The sequence below is a fragment of the Apiospora kogelbergensis genome, assembly GCF_038363985.1.
Source record: "Apiospora kogelbergensis strain CBS 113332 chromosome Unknown utg000003l_segment0_segment0, whole genome shotgun sequence".
Classification (NCBI taxonomy): Eukaryota; Fungi; Ascomycota; class Sordariomycetes; order Amphisphaeriales; family Apiosporaceae; genus Apiospora; species Apiospora kogelbergensis.
In genome coordinates this window covers 4,568,686-4,589,044 of record NW_027117420.1, presented here as the reverse complement: position 1 = coordinate 4,589,044, position 20,359 = coordinate 4,568,686, and the positions used below count along the sequence as shown (strand labels likewise).

The window sequence follows — 20,359 nt, the reverse complement described above, 5'->3', positions numbered from 1 at the left end:
CTCGAGAAGACATCAATTGGAGTCCAGCCAAGCAGGAAAAGTTTAGGTAGATTTCAAATTAGACCGCACAGGCTTGGGGAAGGAAATGAGAACTTCCCCTCCAAAGACCTGGTGGAGCTCAGGCCACCACGGCAGCTACAAAAGAGGCAGCCACAAAAGAGGAAGCTACAAAGGATTTATTAGATCATGTTTCCGTGACTGAATTCCAACTACTTTTTCAATCATACAAGCAGAATTTTGCTATTGACAACTTAAGAATACACAGAAGCTTGCATTTGCTAAAGATAGAACGCCTTGGACGGTTCTCGTGATAAATGGATCCAACTTCAAAACATATTGATACCTCCCCTCCTCCCTTAAGCAAACTGATCGTCCCGGTCGACACCGACATCCTCCAGTTCGGCAAAGTTCTGGAAGTGCAGCGGGCGGTGCATGTCGGCGTAGAAGCCCAGAGGGGTGTCGAGCTTGACCTCGACCTTCTTCTTCTCCTGGCTGCTGAATGCATTGCCCATGAAGCTGTAGTTCCACTTGCCGTCCACGGGCACCAGGAAGAAGCCCTTGTACTTGGAGCTGAGCAGGAGCTTCCGCTTGTTGCCCATCGACGTCGAGAACCCTTGGGGCTGGTCGCTTCCCAGGTCGCGGTTCTCCACGCCCCAGCTGAATCCGCCGGGCGTCAGGCCCCACGCCGACAGCGAGACTGATCCGGGCGTGAACGACACGTCGACGGTGACGGACGTGTCCTTGTTGAGGGCCGTGTGTCGGTCGCAGAGCCGCGAGTGCTCCGTCACGTCGGCCGCCGACATGTACGGCAGCTCGTTGCCCGCCACCGTGTGGATGACACCGAGGGCCTCCATCGACTTCAGATAATCATGCGAGGGTAGCTGCTCCGGCAGTTGCACATTACGCAGACCACCTATCTGAGGAACCAGTACAATGCAGCGAATCTCCTTCACCTGGTCGTTGTCAGGTGCAGATACACCGTAGAGATAACCTGCAACTTGAACTCGAAGATCGGCAATGGTGATGAACTTCTTGAGGATGTTGTTGGGCATGACATATATGATGTCGTCCACGTCCTTGTCCACATCAGCAACATAGACATGGTTGCTTCGAGTCCGAAGGTTGGATGTTGCAATAGCCCTTGTACGCCACTCAGTCTTGGACGCAAATGTTTGCTGTTCGAACTGCGATGTCGTGGTGACAATAATCTCCTCACCATCCTTGTTCTGAGTCTTGGTAGTCACGGCGGTAAGCTGCGCCTGTTCTTGCTGCTGCTTCTCAATTTCTGCAGCCTGTTGTCTCTGCATTGACGGTGCCGAAATCTCCATTCCAAGAATAATATCACGCACTTCACTGGTCGTCAGACTGGAAACATTGACGTTGTTCTTTTTTCCGTAGTCGTGCAGAATCAGGTCACGTAACTGTGTTTCCACCTTGATCCAATCCTCGTCCGACAGGCTGGGCCAGATGTGGTGTTCTTGCGTAATGACTGTCTTGTCGGGACGAAGAATGAGCTTGGTCTTGTCCGGGTTGACATGCAGAGCACGCAGGATCAACACCAGACGGGAGAAAGCTGTGTAGGACGAGATACTCTTGAGCCACTCATCGTACAGGTTGAACAGCACCATCTGCGGTTCCGTAGCACGCAGAATCATATCACCCAGCTTTTCGACCTTCATGGCGGCCTGGAACGGGAGTTGCAACTCCGAGGCCCGGATGGAAATGTTAGGGAAATCCAACAAGTGGACTTCGAGGGGATCCAGCAGACCCTTTCGGGTCACGATAAGCTCCTTCGGCTGTTCTTCCACAGGCAGAGATCGGATGAGTGCTGCCACTTCCTCGGCCGTCTTCCATTTGGCCAACTGTCCCAGACGCTTTTGACCGGCCCAGACACTTGTATGGATGATCTTCAGGAACAGCTGGCCTGTTCGCGGGTTGAAGATGAAAATGGCGCCGTTGATGGGCTTGGTAGTCAAATTGCCTTCAAACGTCTTGTGGATAGTGACTCGGTAGACGTTGGTGTCGTCAATGAACAGCTTGGTCTGGTTGCTGAACAGTTCCGAATAATTCTGCGAATTGAGGAACTCCTGATTACTCTCGGAAGCGTAAAGCTGAAGACCCTTCCTGATACGTTCGCGCAGGACGTATAGAGCGGGGTTGGCCTTCATGACCTTGCCCATCGCTTGCTGGACGAGGATCTTCAGACCAGGGAAGTACTGCCCGTAGGCAGAGTATAGATTGTATGCAAGATCAATACCAATCATGAGACCAGTCGGCGAAGGATAGATACTCATGCTGTCATTGGTGTAATCAAGATACTTCGCACGAGTGTATCTTTCAATATCATGAGAGTCGTAATCACCGTATCGCAGCTGGATATCAAGCCAGAACTTGTTTGTCGTGGTAGGTTCGATAACGTCCTTGGTATCGTAGAGGAGAGAGGGTCTGGTGACATTCCACTTGTTGCTGGCAAAGAGCAGAATATCGGCGCAAGAACTGTTCATCTTGTACGACTTTCGCGGATGGATAGTCTCTTTCTGCACCGTCTCGATGCCAAGTGACTCGAGCTCCTGATCAAACACCTGACAGAAATCCATCACGACACTCTCGTGAATCTTCTGCCACAGATGGGCACGGAAGATCTGAATCAAGGAGATCTTGAGCGTCGGAATCTTGCCGTGCAAGAAGATACCGGTAAGATCGAGTTGCACCTGGAAACCAACGTACACGTTGGCACGGTTGATAGTCGGCGACCACCACAGCGTGAAGCGACGGTTAGGAATCTGGTTGAGACCAGATCTTTGGGCATTGGTCAGCTTCTTGAACTTCATCGACTCCTCGAAACCACTGGCTTTCTCCCAGAAGAGACCTTCCCACGAGGGGAATCCTGTGGCCTTGAACAGGGTGTGCTCGAGGATGGTTTCGACACCGCCGAGAGCCTGGATAACATCGGTACGGTAGGCGTTGAGGTTCCAAAGTTTACCGTCGTGCCGTTGGCTAGTCCACCAGAACGGGTTGCTCTTCATGAGTTGGTAGACCTTGAACTCGCTCCTTGCACGGAAACCCTTATCGAAGCTGAGCGTGCTTCTATCCTTCTGGAAGAGGGTGTTGATACGGGGAAGACCACGGTCCCAGCTGTCCTCGAGATCTTCCAAGGTCAGACGTCGGTTCTGCTGGTTCGCTTCCAAGCGCTTCTGAGAGTACTCGGTCCAGACACGCTGAGAATCAATGAACTCGGCTTCCCAAGGAATGATGTATCTGAAGATGTTGGGAATAAGTGTCTCCTCATCGTGGGTCATACCAGCGCGGTAGTGAGTGACACCGGTATCAGTCTGCTTGGACCATCGCTTGTCACTGGCAGGGATAAGGATGTGTGAACCCGAAATCATTCCCAAACCACCAAGCTCCTTGGGGGTGTAAAAGACGGCAGGGGGGAAACGCGAGGGCATCTTCGAGTTAAGACCAATCTTGACTCTCGTCTGGATTTTGGTCTCGCACTTGACGATGGTGTCCAACAGGTTGATCGTCGACACCGCAGCCTCTCGGTAGTATGTGAAGAGAGCAATCAGAGCAGTGTTCCACTTGTTGGCAATCTTGGTGAAGGTTGTCGAGCCAGATGACATGAGAATCTGTCTGATTCGGTTGTTGAATTTCTGGATATCCTCCTCGGTGACCTGCAGGAAAGCATGGGCGGTGCGCTCCTTGGTAGTGTTGTCAACGAGCGACCAGACGCTGTCCTTGATGGGGAACTCGTCGTTCTGGTTTCGGATCTTTGGCAAGATACGGACTTCGAATCCACACATTGAGAAGAGCAAATTGGGGTTGTCCCGACTGTAGACACTCGCAAAAGTGTCATCCCACTCAATCGTTGTCACGGATCGAGGGAGGCGGTTCTTCAGATCCCAGAATACTGCGCGACCGAGGTTCACATCGTGTCTCATCAATCGCATGCGCGAGTCTCTTGGCCAGCACTTCTTGCTCTTGTAGCCAATAACATTCTCAAAGTTGGGGTCGGGCTGTTCCGTCAAGAATCTCTGGATCAGATCCCGGGACTCTTCAGCACTAAAGCGTAAGAATACCCAGATCTTGTCAATGTACCTCGTGTAGAGACGGATAGGGTGCTTGGTCTCTGTCTCGCGATCACGGAACTGGAGGAAGTCATTGGGGCTGTTGGGCGGCCCAGCAATTTCGCTGGCTCGGTTCAAACCCAGAAGGAGCAGATCCAACACAAGGCCATAATATTGGAAGACGAATCCGGAGAACTGGAGACCGCGGATCATGCCGTAACTGTTGACATGGTTCATGTCCTTGTAGGTCAACTGAACGTTGTTCTTCGCACTGATGTAGTCTGCCAAGTTGTGGTCCATAATCAATCGCAGGAGACGGTTGAGAAGAGTAAGATCAATTTTCTCGTAGACCTTAGAAAGCTCGGTCTCGATCATGACGTTGCATTCTCCATCAGCAGTCTCCCATACTTGATCCAAGTTGTTGATCCCCTGAGCCCACTTGTAAGTCAGGAGAGGCGGCACCTCGGAATCGGAAGGCTTAATCCAGGCTGGGAACAGATGTCGTTGGTCAGCCTGATACCACAGGTATTGGTCAAGGTACGCGTCGCTGATCTTCTCGATAGGCTCAATGTCGTAGACGGGGTTGATCGTGCTGTAGTTGTCGTTCATGTCGATCTGGACCTCCTTGAACGCACGCTGCGTCAAGAGGAAGCGCTTGATACGCTCCAATGTGGTTCCGGGGCTGTCGTAGGCCTGTTCGATAAGGGCAAGCTCCTCACGCTGGCTCTGATTTAGACGACCCTTCACTGAGTATGCCTCTCGTAGCCTTTCGAGGGCGAGGATGAGAATCTTGGTGTCGTGCTTGTATGATACACTGGGGAAGGGAATGGGGGTGAATTTGCGGGACTCGAGCCAGTGGACCGTCGTAGTATAGATGGCGACGGCTTCCTCGGAAGACACATACGGTCCATCCTTCATGTAGTTGTGCTGACGTTCTTGTTCGGCCTTCAACCACAGGCGTGTCAGACGACCAACGTTCTTTTTGGCAACGGTCTTGTCAACAGTTGCACCCCTTCGGATACGCTCACGGTTGTAGTGAGCAACCGAGATCCACCAGTCGGCCTTGGACTTGACGTATCGAAGGATGATGTTTTCGATGGGGGCAGGTAGACCAGGCACTTTCCATGGGATGTTACTCTTCCAGCATCTCCAGGCTTCTGACAAATGCTGCAGAACAGTGTTCACCTTGTTCTGCTTAATACCCTCAGGCATCATGTCCATCAAATCAGCCATGACGGAAGCTCGCAGCTCAAGATCGAAGTGGGATTCGACACGTTGTTTTGTAACAGTCTTGGCCACTCCCTTTGAATGACGACCTTCGAACTGGCGCGACAGCAAGTTTCCGAGCCATCTCTCAAGGAGAGGAATGATACCTCTCATGAAGAAGAGCCACACTCTCCAAGCAGGTGCCCAGAACCCACAGCCAGGTCCCTTGCCAACAGGGGCGCTATTGAAACGATAGTATATTAGATGCTTCAGATCCTTACATGATCGGATCTGGTGCATTAGTTTGTATTTGTAACGGTACATGCCCGTAAGCTGACCGACGTGATTAAAGGCATATAGGATACCGTCGGCCAACTGGAAAGCGTCGATGTTGCCCAGTCGATATTGAACTTGAGCATCCACGATGAGTTTGGTCAAGCGGAGGATTTCTCGCATAAGATGGAAAGCATTTCCGAAACGAGACTTCTTTCGCTCCTTGGTAGTCAATGTTTTGACCGGCTTCAAGTTGAAGTTGTAGTCGAGGTGAAGATATGTAAGGTTCTTGCGGTGAATTAGGAGGTTAAGCATGTTGAAACCTTGACGACAGACCTGAAGACCTGCTTCGACCCAATCAATGGTGGTCTGTTGGAAGAACTTGGTCTGTTTTAAGCTCTTCAGCAGGTTCTGCTTGTTGAGAGATTTGGGGCGCTTCTTGTGAAGCTCGTTCAAGACAAACGTCTTGAGCAGCTTTTGATACGACACGCGAACCTTGACAGGCTGCTTGGCTGGGCAATGTTCGAGGTAAAACTGCTTGACAAGTGGCACATCCTGGGCACGAACCATACGGCCAGATCGTCGATCAAATGGGAAGGGAGCCCACCAAAGACCGATTGCGGCCGCAGTATCGTCGTTGTCCAATTCCTCATCAGCTAGGAAAGGCTCAACGCCGGCTGGAAGCTCGAAAGTATCGTCTTCGGGCTCCTCATTGTTGCCTGCGCCGAAAAGCTCATCCTCGTGGCTGATGGTGATGTTCTTCGGAGCAACAGAGCGAGAAGAGATCGGGTTGATAGAGGGATCGAAGTGGAAAGCGGGCAAGTTCGGATTGTCCACCTCGCTATACACTGTCTGCGGGTGGGAGTACCAGTTCAGCTGAACGCTCCTGGGCAGCGAATTGTACAGATAGGGGTATGCGACACGCGACTCGGTGCGGAGGGGGTTGCGGAAGATAATTCTATCAATGGCATTGAACTCTCCGAAGTCCTCATCGTTGGGATCAATATCCTTGAAGAGGGGCTCGAATCTGGGACCACCAGGGAGTGCGACGTTGAGAGCCTTGGCTGTCATGAAGCTTTTCATGTCGAACAGATAGAGGTAGTTGGGATCAAACTTCTCGCTCATCAGGGGTCGGCTGAGTCGGTGCAATGTTGCCATTTGTTGCAGGCTCAGGTTCCATGTCTTGTAACTTGGGCCGTTCACGTGGCTTGAGTCCAGCAGGGGGCGATGTTCATAGAACCATTCGAACACAGCCGCATCTTCGTCTTCATCCAGTTCCATCTGAATTGGTTCAAGAGGCTCGACGTCCTCGATGTTCTCGGACCACGACAAGGGAGGCTCTTCATCATCAAAGGGCGGGAACCTCATGCGCTTGAATAGCCTTCTATCACTCTTCTCCTTCCTCATGGTGAGCCACATAGTAGCCCATTGTGCATGGAAAACGGGTTCGATAACTCGGGGCGTCTCGTTGACGAGGGTCAAACAACCATTGACGTGATACAAGACTTTGACCTCCCTCGCCGACTCCCAGGGCATTGGCATGTTCTCGAGAAGCTTCATGACAGCGTGGGGCATAAACTTCAAGGCGCCAAGGTAGCTGCGCTTGTCGCTTGTGTACTTTTTTGTGATACATCGCCGATATCCTTCACGATCTTGCGCAAATGCTCAGGCGGCATATCAGCCTTCTGCGTCTCCACAAAGCCAGCCTTCCGCTTCTCGCCAAAGCGGTTGCGCTGCATACGAAGCCATTCCTTCTTCTTCTGTGCGAACTTAGCGATTTGGGGGTCGGTAGGAGGGCGGTAGCCTGGGGGCGGCGGCGGTGCTGCTCCAGGCGGTGGGGGAAGAAAGTCGTCGGATGGAGGCGGCGGCGGAGGAGGAGGACCCCAGCCTGGGGGTGGAGGGGGTTGAAAGGACGACATGGTTCAGGATTGGTACTCGAAGACGGAGCTGTCTGAACGATGTTATCGCTTTCGCGCCGCGACCCGTCGCGCTTCACGTAGCGTCTGTCTTGCAAGCGCAATCAAGGCTGCAGAATCAAAAGAGCGTGGCAGGTTGTTGGGTATTATTAGCGCCGATGCACCTTTTGTGTGCACGCAGACTATTCGATCCGACGCGGTTGTCGTTGCGTGGATTCGGGCGTGATGTTTTGATGGATGAAGGATGGGTATCGTCCGTCTTCAAGCATGCTTCATCAGTCGCCTCTAGAAAATCTCGGCTGCATTGCTCTCAAGATCGACCAAGCTTCCAAGTTGCGAAACTAACCCGGCGAGGCTAGCGCGACCGAGGCAGACGCGAAGGTGGCTTTGAGGCTGCTCTTGTGGCTGGAGAAGTGGATGAGCAGTCAGTGTTGTGGCTAGAATTGGCGGCTGGAAAGATTAGAAGAGATAGCAGAATTGTAACCCCACCGAGACCCATCAAGCACCCATTGATTGGCTTATCTTAGCGGGCTGCACTGTCCTGAGCCTGCACACACAATTTTCCCAATTTTTCCACTTGCAAAAAGCCCTTCGTCCCCAGGAAAAGTATCCAACGACACGATCGCGAGACCTCCCGTTGAAGACCGACCACCACCACATCACCGCTTCGAGACAGCTAGTCCGCCAACACCGCCAAGATGCCTAACAACCGAGTCACCTACCGCCGTCGCAACCCGTATGTTTTTTTCTCCAGACGATTTCCGCTCTTCAATATCTGTCGGCTTGTTTTCCGGGCCACAGGGAGCAGTTTTGGGAGCACCAAGTGATCTGGATGGCTACTAACCTTTGTATCGCATAGCTACAACACCACCTCCAACAAGACTCGCATCGTCCGTACCCCCGGTGGTGAGCTGCGAACTCTGCACATCAAGAAGCGAGGAACCGCCCCCAAGTGCGGTGACTGCAAGGCCAAGCTCCCCGGTGTAAGTGATTTTCATCTACCACGGATATCGACAAACCGAGATGGGCGTGGGAAGGGCATGAGGAGAGGGACCAATTTTCAGGATCAGTGGTGAAATGCGCGACAGCCATGGCAGGAATTTTGCATTATGGACGAACTTTTCCACCTCTGATCTCGACGAAACCCCACCTCCGCACCTGCCTATGCGACAGACGACTTCCCGCCTATCTCGTGTTCATCTATCCGGCTACCAATTGAGGACATAACACTGACTTGCTCTGTCTAGATCCCCGCTCTCCGACCCCGCGAGTACTCTCAGATCTCTCACCCCAAGAAGACCGTCCAGCGTGCCTACGGTGGTTCGCGATGCGGTAACTGCGTGCGCGACCGTATCGTCCGTGCCTTCCTGATTGAGGAGCAGAAGATCGTCAAGAAGGTGCTCAAGGAGCAGAACGAGGGTGCTTCCAAGAAGAAATAGAGTGCTGGTTTATGAGAAAAGGAAATGAACGGTGGAGAGTTTTCGGTCCATCACATGCTTCTGGTGTTCTTGGGGAACAGGGCAACATCATCGTTTACCGAACGGCTGGGTCATTTGCACAATATGGCCGTTCACTGTTTCTAGGGCTTTAGCGTCTAGATGATCGGAATGGAATGAACATCAAGACGCATACACGACCACCGCTTCGTCACCGTGGGCCTCATCCGATTGTGTGCAGGCTTTTCTGGGGATTCTGCTGGCAATGTGACTATTGCAAACTGGACTGAAGAATTGCATGCTTGCAGGGAATGGGTTAGGGATGGCCTCACCCACCACCCGTGCCAAATCACCAACTCAAGGCTGCGGCTACAACCGACCACCTGTGCGATCAATGCCTATCGCGGTAACAGTTTGGGAGCTGATACATTTGTTCTAAACTGCAATCTAATCCAACATGTGCTTCTTGCCGTTCATCAATGTCATTTGAATCAAGCTGCATCCATAGCCATGTGGCATGGGAGATGTCTCGCAGTCTTGGTGATAATCAAGTAAGACGCTTACGAGTAATATCGATAATAGCCAATACATTTCCTACGCATCAAAGCTATCATTCTTCTATCTGCTACTCTGCAGAGCTGAAGGGTGCAAATGCGATACCATGAAAGGGTGCCAAGCAAATATGTCCCCTGTAAAAAAGATCGGCCAATGTAGCACCAGCACCGACAAATTCTCTTTTTTAGTGCTAGGCATGCTACCCTCAATGACGTTCTAGCGACTGAATTTCTAGCAAGCATCAGCTCTATGATCCGTTGGAGCTTGTACCTCGAATACATCGAGTCTAGAACAAGCCCTCTTCTCAGAAACCATGCCCAATTCAACTGGACGGTAGAGGCAATATAGTCATTACAATGGCCTTGAGAATACCACTCGGCCGGTCTTCCGGCGCATTCGCTGCTTGTGCTGCTAGCTGGCGGCAAACGACGACCACTACGCCCTCGATCTCCAGAGCTTGCAACCTGTCGCAAAGACTTGCTGCCACGCCCAAATTGACGACGACGACGACGACGATAAGATCTTTTCGGACCTCCTCCGCACGAAATAGAAGAAGCGACGACAGCATTAAGTCCGGCTCCGATCAGCCTGGGCCAACCGACCTTGGCGCCCTCGACGTTTTGGGCAACACGCCCGTGCCCTCGACCAGCGTCGACATCTGCATGTGGTCGGGCTTCCAGCTGAACAACGGGACGCGCGTGACGGACGGGTCGGGGGTCTTGCTGGTAGGCGGCGAGGCCTTCTCGTGGCGGCCGTGGGAGGCCAACAACCCCCAGGACGGCAACAAGGGGGAAGGGGCCGTTCCGGCTGGTCAACAAAAAGGGCCAGTGGGACGTCGAGGCCAGCACGCTGAATCTGCTGAGCGTCCTCTGGCCGCGGCCGGACCTGCTGGTTCTCGGCCTGGGCCACGAGATGCGGCCCATCAGCCCGGCGCTGCGCCAGGCCATCAGCGCGCTCGGCATGCGGGTCGAGGTGCTGGACACGCGCAACGCGGCAGCGCAGTTCAACTTGCTGGCCACGGAGCGTGGGGTCGACGACGTCGCGGCGGCCTTGATCCCCATTGGGTGGAGGGAAGGCGTCGGTGCCGGCGAAGGGGACGAACCTGAGGCTACCCACGAGTAGGAGACACTTCTTATTGAAATAAATGAACGACCTACTTGGTGGTGGGGCATTCTAGGAAAAGAAGTTATAATCACTCCAGGCTCTGGTGAATGCAATGGCTCACGTTTAGTCTACTAAGGCCAAGACAAGCTCAGAGAGTGCAGTGCTGTGATAGTAAATCGTCACATACACCAAGCAACGAAACAGCTGACCTGCCCCGGCATCTCATCAATCAGTTGCCTAAGCTGCTACCGCCAAAACAACATGGTAGCCAGAAGCAGTTGGTACATGCAGTCATTGACCACTTGAGTGAGCATACATGGCATAGCGTAGTATTGCGATAAGCACAAACCGCACACATTCTGTAGCAGCCGTAGCTTCCGGCTTGATCAACTCAGTGGTCATCATTGGTGTATCTGATTCATCACTGAGCTTTCGTGGAAAGGTTATTAAACTTGTAGGCAGGTGCTTACATGCAATTATATTGGTTTGCATAATTCCCAGTCTGGAACACAACCTGGCGTGAGTCGGGCTGAGCCAATCAAATCCTTACGTCATATCGGGAATGTCACAATTACACCGATTTGTGCTCTACTTAAAGAAAGGCAAAGGCAAGCTCAACACCAGCGAAAGCAGGCGCTTCATTTTAGTCCATCATCGCCGGTCACTCCCACAATGTGCCAGACACCGTCGTCGTGACTGCCCCGTTTATCAGCCTAACGCTCAGAAGGCAGAAGCTTCGACCCAGCCGGACGAGCAATCGCCTGAAGACGAACCTCGCTCGCCGGCCGCAAGGCCCTTCTGTCGCTACGCCATGGCTGGAGAGAAAAACCTCATCTTGCACACATCCGTCCCACCACTGCATCGCTCACTACATTGCTAGTAGTAGTAGTAGTAGTACCTACTGCCATTCTGCATACTGCCACACTGAAGCGGTCGCACCGCACGACATTCGTCTAACCTCAGAAACAATGGAAGAGGATCCTACGCTCCTTCGGGACCACTCCGAAGTGAGGTCCTTCACTACCAGCCGCTTCACCTATCCAGAGGTTCGCGTCTTTTACCGCGAGCATCCCAAGGCCGCCGAGCTCCCTTCTGACCCGGCGCCGCTTCCCTTGCTCGTCTTCCTGCACGGCTTGGGCGGCTCCGTGGCCCAATTCCACCCTCTGTTGACCAGTCTCACCAACAACGCCTCGTGCCTGGCCGTCGACCTGCCCGGCTGCGGCCTGTCAGGCTTCGCTCCCAAATCCTGGGACGCCTACTCGATACCTGACCTGGCTGAGCTGCTAGAGCTCATCATTGCGGGTCACCGCGATGCGACACGTGGGCAGGGAGTTGTCCTGATTGCTCACAGTATGGGCAGCGTCTTAGCTGCAAGACTAGCCAATGCCCACGGCCCGCACACAAGAATTTCTCAACACGTGCTCGGTGTCATTGGCATCTGTCCATCATCCGGAAACCCCAAAAACGTACCGGCCCTCCGCAGGCTGTTGTGGATCCCTACGTGGGCTTTCAACCTCTACCGGAGGTACGATCAATGGGGCGGGCCGAACAGTGCAAGTGTTGCCCGGTTCCTGGGGCTCGACGCTGATCGCCCATCCCGCGAGCTCCAGTATCGCTTCAACAGGCAAAGCCGGACTGGCGTTTTCCGACGCATGGCCTGGGCCTGTCTTCCTGTTCTTGACAAAGAAGGGAACGAGGTCGGTGGTTTGTTTGGAGAGCCCACGTGGCGTGGACTTGACATTCCCGTCTTCCTCATCGGGGGGATGAACGACAAGATCACACCCCCTGATCAAGTCTACAAGATTGCACAAATGCTGGAAGCAGACATCTCTGTGCCCTCGGCGGCTTCCGATCCTTCCCATGGTTCTACCGAGTCGGCTGCTCCCATATCGCCCACCAGCGCACCAACGCGTCAACTCCCGGGATCTATTGGCGCTATTAGTGACAAGGACTTTGAACGACGGCAGACACAGCTTGGAGTAATCGAAGAGGCTTATGAGGAGTCATCGACCCCTCGCGACGATGCTCAGACAGCCGTGCCTGAAGTCCCCGAGCAACCATTACATCCCAAGAAGGTTGTAGAAACAATAATTCTCAAGGCGCCAGCGACCCACGGCCTGCTATTCACACCGAAAACCGTACGTACGGTATCTGGATTGATCTGCAACTTCCTGTCGGAAAACATCACCAGGCGGTTCGACCTGGGCTGGCAGCTCCAGTATCTGTCGCGAGAAGGCAAATGGGATGTTAAGAATCTGGCCAAGTGGAAGAAGGTCAAGCCTGTCTCGGAGTCGATCTGTGGTATCTTCCGCGCCATGAAGACGCTTCGTGAGGTCGACGAAGAGCACTCCCCCAAAGTCTTCGTTCCCAAGTATGGTCATCTCATCAAAGACATCATCGACATCAGCCACGACAATCCTGTCTACGACGCACTAGGGCTGGAGAAGCATGGAATCAAATACCACAAGTTCGCAACTGTCTCCAAGATTCCACCCACGGACGCGGAAGTTACGACATTCATCAATATTGTAAGTACTAGCGATACTTCGCCGCTTCGTGGCTACCAGCTCCCAACTCCCACCTTCCTCTGGCAGCCACATCCCTCGTCCCTCGTCCCTGCAACTACTGCTATCCCACTCCAGTTACTATCGTACGCTAATTTTCTATAGGTTGACCGTGTTCGTGAAGACCAGCAGGCCAGAGCAAAGGCTGAAGGATGGAACGAATATGCCATCGGCGTTCACTGCCATTACGGATTCAATCGGACTGGCTACTTCATCGTATGTTATCTGATTGAACGCTTGGGCATGGACGTCAATCAAGCCATCGGAACGTTTGCTGCAGCCAGACCTAACGGGATACGGCATTCACATTTCCTCGACCGCTTGGCTCTACGGTATTCTGAGCTCAAGGCTTGAAGGGTTTCTTTCTTGATTGATGGTGTTGACTGGTTAAGGCGTAGGAAAACGGATTTTCTTCTCAGCGGTTACAGGGTATAGATTCGGGCATTCTTCAGCGGTATTTGGTGTAAGCGCAACAGGTTTCACGGGTTTCGGAAACTCTATACCCATGAGTTGTACTTGTTCGTTGGCTTACCATGGTCGGCTTCTTTGTCGATATTGGCTTTCGCACAATAGCGATTGTTTTCCAGTTAAGCTTTTTGGAATCTTTGGGGTACGTGACTTTTTCTGGTGATCGGTGACTCAACCATTGTTTGTTCCCGCGGAATGACTTGCACAATCGAGATTCAGGGGTTTGGAAATTGAACACTACTGGCTCATGCTTCATTATACATTTGGAATGGGGAGGGACTCAAAACTTACCTAACTCCGCCGGGATGAGTACCAAAGGCAAGCACTGTATTTGTTCTTTGCCTTTCTCCGATATATTGATTCACAAGTATATGTAATGCTGAGTGCTCCCAGTTGAGGCAACCATTTACCACAACTCTTGCAAAATATTCAATCATCCATTTCTTTCACAGTCTCCCCTGGTTGGAATCACAGACTCGCTCGCTTATCAGAAAACGAACAACAAAAACAACATCATCATGCCTAGGTCATCATTGCCAGCACGTCTTAGCCCACGTGCATTCCGTGCAGCAAGGCCGTTCCCAACGAGGGCAGTCCGACAACATCGACAAATCTCCAGGGTTGGGCTTAGGCATTCCAAAAGCCCTGGCAATGAGTTAGACACATCAGTAACCTCATCTGCGGCCTACAAATGGCAGGACCTTCCTCCCCCTTTCCTCCCTTTCGCCCACAAAAGCACATCGATATCTCCTCTACCCCAGCGCTGCTGTGGCAATCTACACTTCTCCCCAGGCGCCCCCAGAACACTTTGCCGTTGACTGGCTTCACAGTAGAGAAGCTGCGGTATTTGCAACAGCAGCAAGAAGCAATTGCTGCTGCCACTGCTGACGCCGCCGCCACCAACCTTGCCTATCCCATGATTCAGTCGTTTCCGTGGAAGCAGAAGAAAACCATCAACACCCCTCGAAATCCTGGTGTTGGCAAAGAAACGCTGCCCAACACCGACGCTGACACCAAAGCCGCCGCCGCCACCAAGGCCGAAGGCTGGAAGGACACGTACCTGCCCATCTTCAAGCTGTGCATACCAGACCACCCCATCACCTTCAGCTGCGAGCCGGGATACCTGCGCGAGCCGGCGGTGCCCGGAGACGAGGAGCCGACCCCCGTGCGGGTTTGGACTTATGATTGGGAGTTCGAGCTCTCAATTACCTTGAGCGAGCGGGAGCAAAACGAGAAGAAGAGACTCGAGGCCGAGAAGATCGAGAAAGCCGAGTGAAGACAGCAGGTCTTTGGAGGCGCTTCGTGCGGAAGAAGAGCATGACTAGGTCGGGCGGTACATAATGAGGTTGCTGCTGTCAATGGAGTTGGCCTCCCTGCCAGTTAATGAAAATAACAGCTAGGTCTATGTATATTTTATACGGGTTGTTGGAGGTCATGTCATTCAAATAGTTCAGTCCTCGATTGTGAATACCCATACACAAGTCGAATTCATAGAAGGGATTTTCAAAATACCCAATATCTGTATATGTACATAACCTTGCTCCTCTTGGAAAACGTGATCTGTATAACTCGTGTGTTCCTTTTCACGTCACAGCTCCATGCCGTGTTTAGCCACCGCTCTTGATTGTTGCATTTTTCCTTCACCAGTGGTGGTACACATCCTGCCGTCTTCGGCCACCGCCCAAACCTCGCTTCCCACCCCCGCCGTGACATAGAAGAAGTCGAGCGGATCGTACTTCTCCTTGATGGCGAGTAGGCGGGCATAGTTCGTTCCCCAAAACGCTTCCTGGAAGTTCGGTTGCCTCCAGTCGCCCTCGTTACCTAAATTGCGAGTAAGTAAAGTATTTCCCCATGTCAGTAGCAGGATCAATCGTGGGTCGCTGGGCTTCTTCCTTCCTCATATCTGTGTTCCTACGGGAATAGCGGATCGATATCGAGATAGAGAAGCACGAAATGGTAAAGTGTACATACCGTAAGATCCGCTACCGGGCGTTGCAGCCTCGATCGCGGGCATGATAACGTCGGTCATCTTGTTCCGAAGCGCGAGAATGTCGGACCATGGCGCCTCGAAGGACCAGGGCAGAGTCATCGTCGCGCAGACCAGAGTGTCACGCCAAGCCGGGTGGACCGAGTTAGCCGGGAGACCGCTGCTGCTGCCGAAGGACGAGACGTCCAAGGCGATGCCGATCCAGATGACGCCCTGCTCGACAAGGAAGCGCCACATGTCGGACATCTTGGCGGTGACGGCGCGAGGGATCAGCCGACCGCCGTACTGGGCGATGCCGACCTGGATGTTGCCCAGAGGCAGGGGGCCGAAGTATTTATCGTAATGGGCGTAGTAGGTCTCCGATTGCTGTTGTAGAAGAGAATGGAGAGTTTGTTAGCCAAATTTTCTTAGTAGATGGATGAAGACAGGCTGTCGCTGTCATCCAAGTGTATACGGAACGACCCCCTCCCAGTACATAGAGAAAAGAAGAGATGCTTACGCTAAAAGTAACCGTGTAGTTAACACTCAAAGACTTAAGGACAGACTCGAATGGCTGCATAATCTCTTGCAATTCCTCTTGCGTCTTGTTGTAGATAGTCAAGGGCGTAATGGAGAAGTACTCTGAATTGAAGAAGTAGATTACCATAGAGCCAGCATCCACCATGGCAGGAAGTGCCTCATGGAAGGCCTGAATCCCCGCGTACAAGGTCTCAGATGAATTGTGGTTGTCGGCGGCGTAGAAAGACAGCTTGGCGCCGCTGACGACAGCATCGGGATACGTCTTCACGGTCATTGACACCACGACGCCAAAGGTGCCGCCGCCGCCGCCGCTAAGGGCCCAGTAGAGATCGGGGTTCTCCGTCTTGCTGGCGGTCAGCAGCGCGCCGTCGGCCGTGACCAACTCCCAGGACAGGACGTTGTCGGCAGAGAGACCAAAGCTGGTGCTGAGGGCGGAGTGGCCGCCTCCCTGGGTGTAGCCGCCGGCGATGCCCACCGTGGGACACTCGCCCCCGACGACGACCACGCCCTGATCGCGCGCGGCCTCCATAATCTCGAACCCCTGGACGCCCGCTCCGAGCTTCACCGCCTTGCTGCGATAGCCGGCGCCGTCGTCGAAGTCGGACAGGAACTCCATGCCCTTCATATAGTGCGTCCAAACGGCCAGTGCGCCGGCCCCGGTAGAGCGGCCCAGGTAGTCATGGCCGGTGTTGCGGATTACAAAGCGGACATTCTTTTCCTGCGCGAACGCGATGGTGGCCTGGATGTCCGCGACACTGGTCGCGTTGACCGCGTAGCGGACGTAATTGCCGAGCTCGCAGGCGCGGCTTCTGGGCTGAAAGGCATCGCAGCTCTGATTGGCGAAGATAGGAGCCATGACTGACGAAGACGATGCCATGCTACGGTCGTTTTGGTAAGTGTATGCATATACCATTCGTCTCCCCACCCCATGTAAACGGATAGATTGGTCGACTTACTGAATTCCACTATCCTGCCATTGACTCTGCAGACTCTTGCAAGTGACTTCGTCGTAGGCCGGGTCGTGGCAAGGGCTCCTAGGGGCACCGTCGCGACGAGGCGCCCGCCGACGGTGGCGTTCAGACCCGACCACTCGGCCGCCGAAGGCCAACACGCATCGCCCGGGAAGCACTTGCAGGACTCCGCGATGCGGTCGTGGGGCGGGAAGAGACTCGCCAGAGCGGTGGTAGCACTGCCAAGCGCTGCAGCGCACGATAGGAGACCTGATATCTTCATACTAAAGGCGAAGGTGAGATCTCCCGGCAGGGAAGTGAGTTTTCATGACTGTGTGGGTGGGAATATTTGTGATATTTATCCAAGAGCTTTTCGAGTAACAACCCCTCCTTCAGGCGCATGAACGACCGGGGGTTTGGCTTGGCATGGAACATATGTTGGCTAGACCGTAAGCACACGATGAATTATAGATGCGAGGACTAAGGCTTGACTCCCGTGTGAAATAGTGAGACGTGACTGCGTGCCTTAAAACATCAAGATATTCCTAAGTGGCCAACATCGTTTCCTAATAAGTCACACTAGGCATGCTGAATCGCCACTATCCACGTTGTGTCTATGACGATTCTTATGCCCAGAGATCGAAATAGATGTATTTGGCGAGTGTTGTATTGATTTCTGTGGCAGTGGCTCTATCTACGTGGCCATCAATCACCTTAATATACCATAATTATAGTGATGTGAGTACTAGGGATGCGTTCGGCACTCGTTAGCATCCCTACCTCAGCTAGCTCGGTTCTTTTCAAAATAAAGGGGTTCAAATTCCCATCCTCCATGGAACCTACCATCTCACCGCACCACGGTGAGTGTAGCAGAGCAATATTTCATCCTAGTATCTGCTGGCTTGGACAAGATATCCTACTGATGGGGGCTTTTGCTATCCACTCTGTCTGTATCATGGGCAATGAATATAATTCAAACTGGATCGTTCAGCGGTTGATGACCAGCGTACGTCGCCAGCGAATCGCTTACATATCAGCACAGTTATGCGCTGTGCAGTGAAGACATGGAGTACCACGTCGCGCCATCTCAGTCTTGGAAGACTTCATCCCCAAAGGAAGTAGTAGGTACGTGAGGGGGGAAGACGGTGTTCCCACAAGCTTGCACGGGGGACGAGGTCCTGTACGGACAACCAGGGGGTTGCAGTATCTGACCAGTGAAGGAGATGGAAAAGAACGTCTTCTGTGCCGGATACTACACCAGAATATGTAAACACATGTATACATTTAGATAGCCAGATAAATCGCCAGTCGTCTGTGCCTAGACGGCACGCTTTGTCAATGTTTGCTTGGTTGTTACTTGCTCACTTGGCATCTTGGGACTTGCCACACATGAACGAGAGCACATCTAAAGGTCAGATCCCTAAACAAGCGAATATGTGTGTGAGACTCACCGACGGGGTGAGAAATAGACAAGATAGCCATCTATCAAGATCGATGAGATGATGCAGGTAAGACAGATCCCCCCAGCTGCCCCTCCCTCTCTCTCCAAGCCGATCTTACCAGAAGGTCGCAGGTCGGTCTGTAAGCAGTACATTGTTTGCTCTTTCTCCTCCTCCTCCAACACTACTTCTCCTTCCCCCCGCATCGTGAGGGGAAAGAGAGGTGGTGTTTGGGGAAGCTTCCTCACCGCTCAGCGTCCTCGAGTACTTCTCCATAAGAAAGGGGGAAGGACAAGAAGATCTACAATATTTTCCCCAAACCCACTCAAGATGCTTTGAAGGACATAACAAGCCTTAATTAGTTCAGTAGATCGATCTAGTTGGACAGGGGGTTACTGACCCGATACTTACTGGGCGCATGTCCGTCTTTGCCTGCATAGGTAGAGTAAGTACACTTCTTATATCTCCTTTACATACATGCCACGCACGATACAAGCAAGATTGTCATCACATACGAGGGACACTCAACTTTCAACCCCGCAACCATACGGACAAGCTATTACGCGTATGAGACAATCGTGCCAAGTGGAACCACGAAACAGCATACCAAAGGCCATGGGCGTCACTGTGTAGTTGTGAACAGGTCTATATAAGCATGTAAGACGGCACCGCGGCTCCCCGGCCCCAGTCCGCGATAGTGGCAGTAGTAGGTATCGCCGCGGCGCGCAAGAGACGAGAATGCTCTACTCTAACCCCTGAACCGATGTAGGAGGGGTTGTTTTGTTTTGTTTTGTTTTGCTTTATTTTGTTTTTTGAGTAGAGGTGTGTGAGACAAGCAGCCTCGTAGAACTCGTAGGGGGAGCTGGCCGTACGGGCGCGGGCATATCACCGAACAGATCTACAAGTACATGTCGTCGGAGATCGCACAAGTGCCGTTCAAATTCTCCGGTCGGTATCACTGCATGAGTTGGTCTCTCCCTACGCTTTTCTTTTTCCTTCTTGGTTCTCTATGCAAAGGCAGTAACCATCATCCCGCCCGCTGTGAGCAAGCCGAGCTTTCACCGCCGCACCTTCCAGCACCTGCGCTGAAACGAACAAGAGACAGTACTAGTCGCGAGTGAGAAGCGGCTATTCTAAACTCAACTGCCATGGAGATGTGCCATTCGCCACTAGTTCGCTGGTCATGGACAGCAGCTCCTTGTCAGATATCTCAGCATCCCACTACGCTACGCCGTCGTGGGATGAATGGGCTAGCTAGCGTGATGGAGGGGCAGAACAGTCATTTAGAGCGGGCTTTGCTCATCGTCGTCATTCCGTTCGCGGGCCGATCGACTACCACATACGGTCTGGCACCGACCGTTCTTTTTCTTTTTCAACCCTGCAAGGCAACATGAACCTAGGGTTTTGGTTTGTACACCAAGAGTGATCCAGACCATCCAAACATATCTCTGCCACTATTTCCCGATTACCGACCAGCTGACTAAACTCAAGGATGACGGCCAGGTCGAAATTGCCTGTCCACTGTGCTGGATAGGTTTACCAGCCAATTTCAGAATTGTCACGTCACATTGTACACACAGTGCGTGCCTAGCTTTGACTGTTAGCTTTTGGACTCGGAAATAAAGAAGGCCATCGTTTGAATGTTGGCGCCGCGCAGCTAACACTAGAATAAAAGAAGCAGCTCGAATTAGTAGCACATGTTAAAGAAACGTCCTATGTAAGGCTGGTTCGATGGCTTGCCTGGGCCGACAGAAGGTCTAGAGCCTGGTTACTTTTGTTTGGCACTTCAATTGGGATATTCTGTCTTCATCTTGCCGCATGACGTCTATCCGTCATGCTGCCGTCAATCTCACACCGAAATCACCTAGGCTCTTT

At 52.6% G+C, this 20,359-nt stretch overlaps 6 protein-coding genes across 6 annotated transcripts; 4 read left to right on the top strand and 2 right to left on the bottom strand.

The window, feature by feature from the left end:
- Positions 1-356: 356 nt before the first annotated feature.
- Positions 357-7,465, bottom strand: PG998_006239 (uncharacterized protein; the record flags this gene model as incomplete). Its single annotated transcript, XM_066873057.1, has 2 exons — positions 357-7,124; positions 7,178-7,465. 2 exons carry the CDS (start codon positions 7,463-7,465, stop codon positions 357-359), a joined length of 7,056 nt encoding a protein of 2,351 aa, XP_066733154.1.
- A 695-nt stretch (positions 7,466-8,160) lies between these two features.
- On the top strand, positions 8,161-8,901 carry PG998_006238 (60S ribosomal protein eL34; the record flags this gene model as incomplete). Its single annotated transcript, XM_066873056.1, has 3 exons — positions 8,161-8,198; positions 8,322-8,445; positions 8,710-8,901. 3 exons carry the CDS (start codon positions 8,161-8,163, stop codon positions 8,899-8,901), a joined length of 354 nt encoding a protein of 117 aa, XP_066733153.1.
- A 908-nt stretch (positions 8,902-9,809) lies between these two features.
- PG998_006237 (uncharacterized protein) lies at positions 9,810-10,575 on the top strand (the record flags this gene model as incomplete). The annotated part of the gene is made up of 2 exons (XM_066873055.1): positions 9,810-10,253; positions 10,282-10,575. The coding sequence occupies 2 exons, from the start codon at positions 9,810-9,812 to the stop codon at positions 10,573-10,575; spliced, it is 738 nt and encodes a 245-aa protein (XP_066733152.1).
- A 950-nt stretch (positions 10,576-11,525) lies between these two features.
- Positions 11,526-13,475, top strand: PG998_006236 (uncharacterized protein; the record flags this gene model as incomplete). Its single annotated transcript, XM_066873054.1, has 2 exons — positions 11,526-13,085; positions 13,227-13,475. 2 exons carry the CDS (start codon positions 11,526-11,528, stop codon positions 13,473-13,475), a joined length of 1,809 nt encoding a protein of 602 aa, XP_066733151.1.
- Positions 13,476-14,280: 805 nt separating this feature from the next.
- Positions 14,281-14,865, top strand: PG998_006235 (uncharacterized protein; the record flags this gene model as incomplete). The annotated part of the gene is made up of 1 exon (XM_066873053.1): positions 14,281-14,865. One exon carries the CDS (start codon positions 14,281-14,283, stop codon positions 14,863-14,865), a length of 585 nt encoding a protein of 194 aa, XP_066733150.1.
- A 312-nt stretch (positions 14,866-15,177) lies between these two features.
- Positions 15,178-17,328, bottom strand: PG998_006234 (FAD binding domain-containing protein; the record flags this gene model as incomplete). Its single annotated transcript, XM_066873052.1, has 4 exons — positions 15,178-15,410; positions 15,561-15,942; positions 16,076-16,953; positions 17,052-17,328. The coding sequence occupies 4 exons, from the start codon at positions 17,326-17,328 to the stop codon at positions 15,178-15,180; spliced, it is 1,770 nt and encodes a 589-aa protein (XP_066733149.1).
- Positions 17,329-20,359: the final 3,031 nt, after the last annotated feature.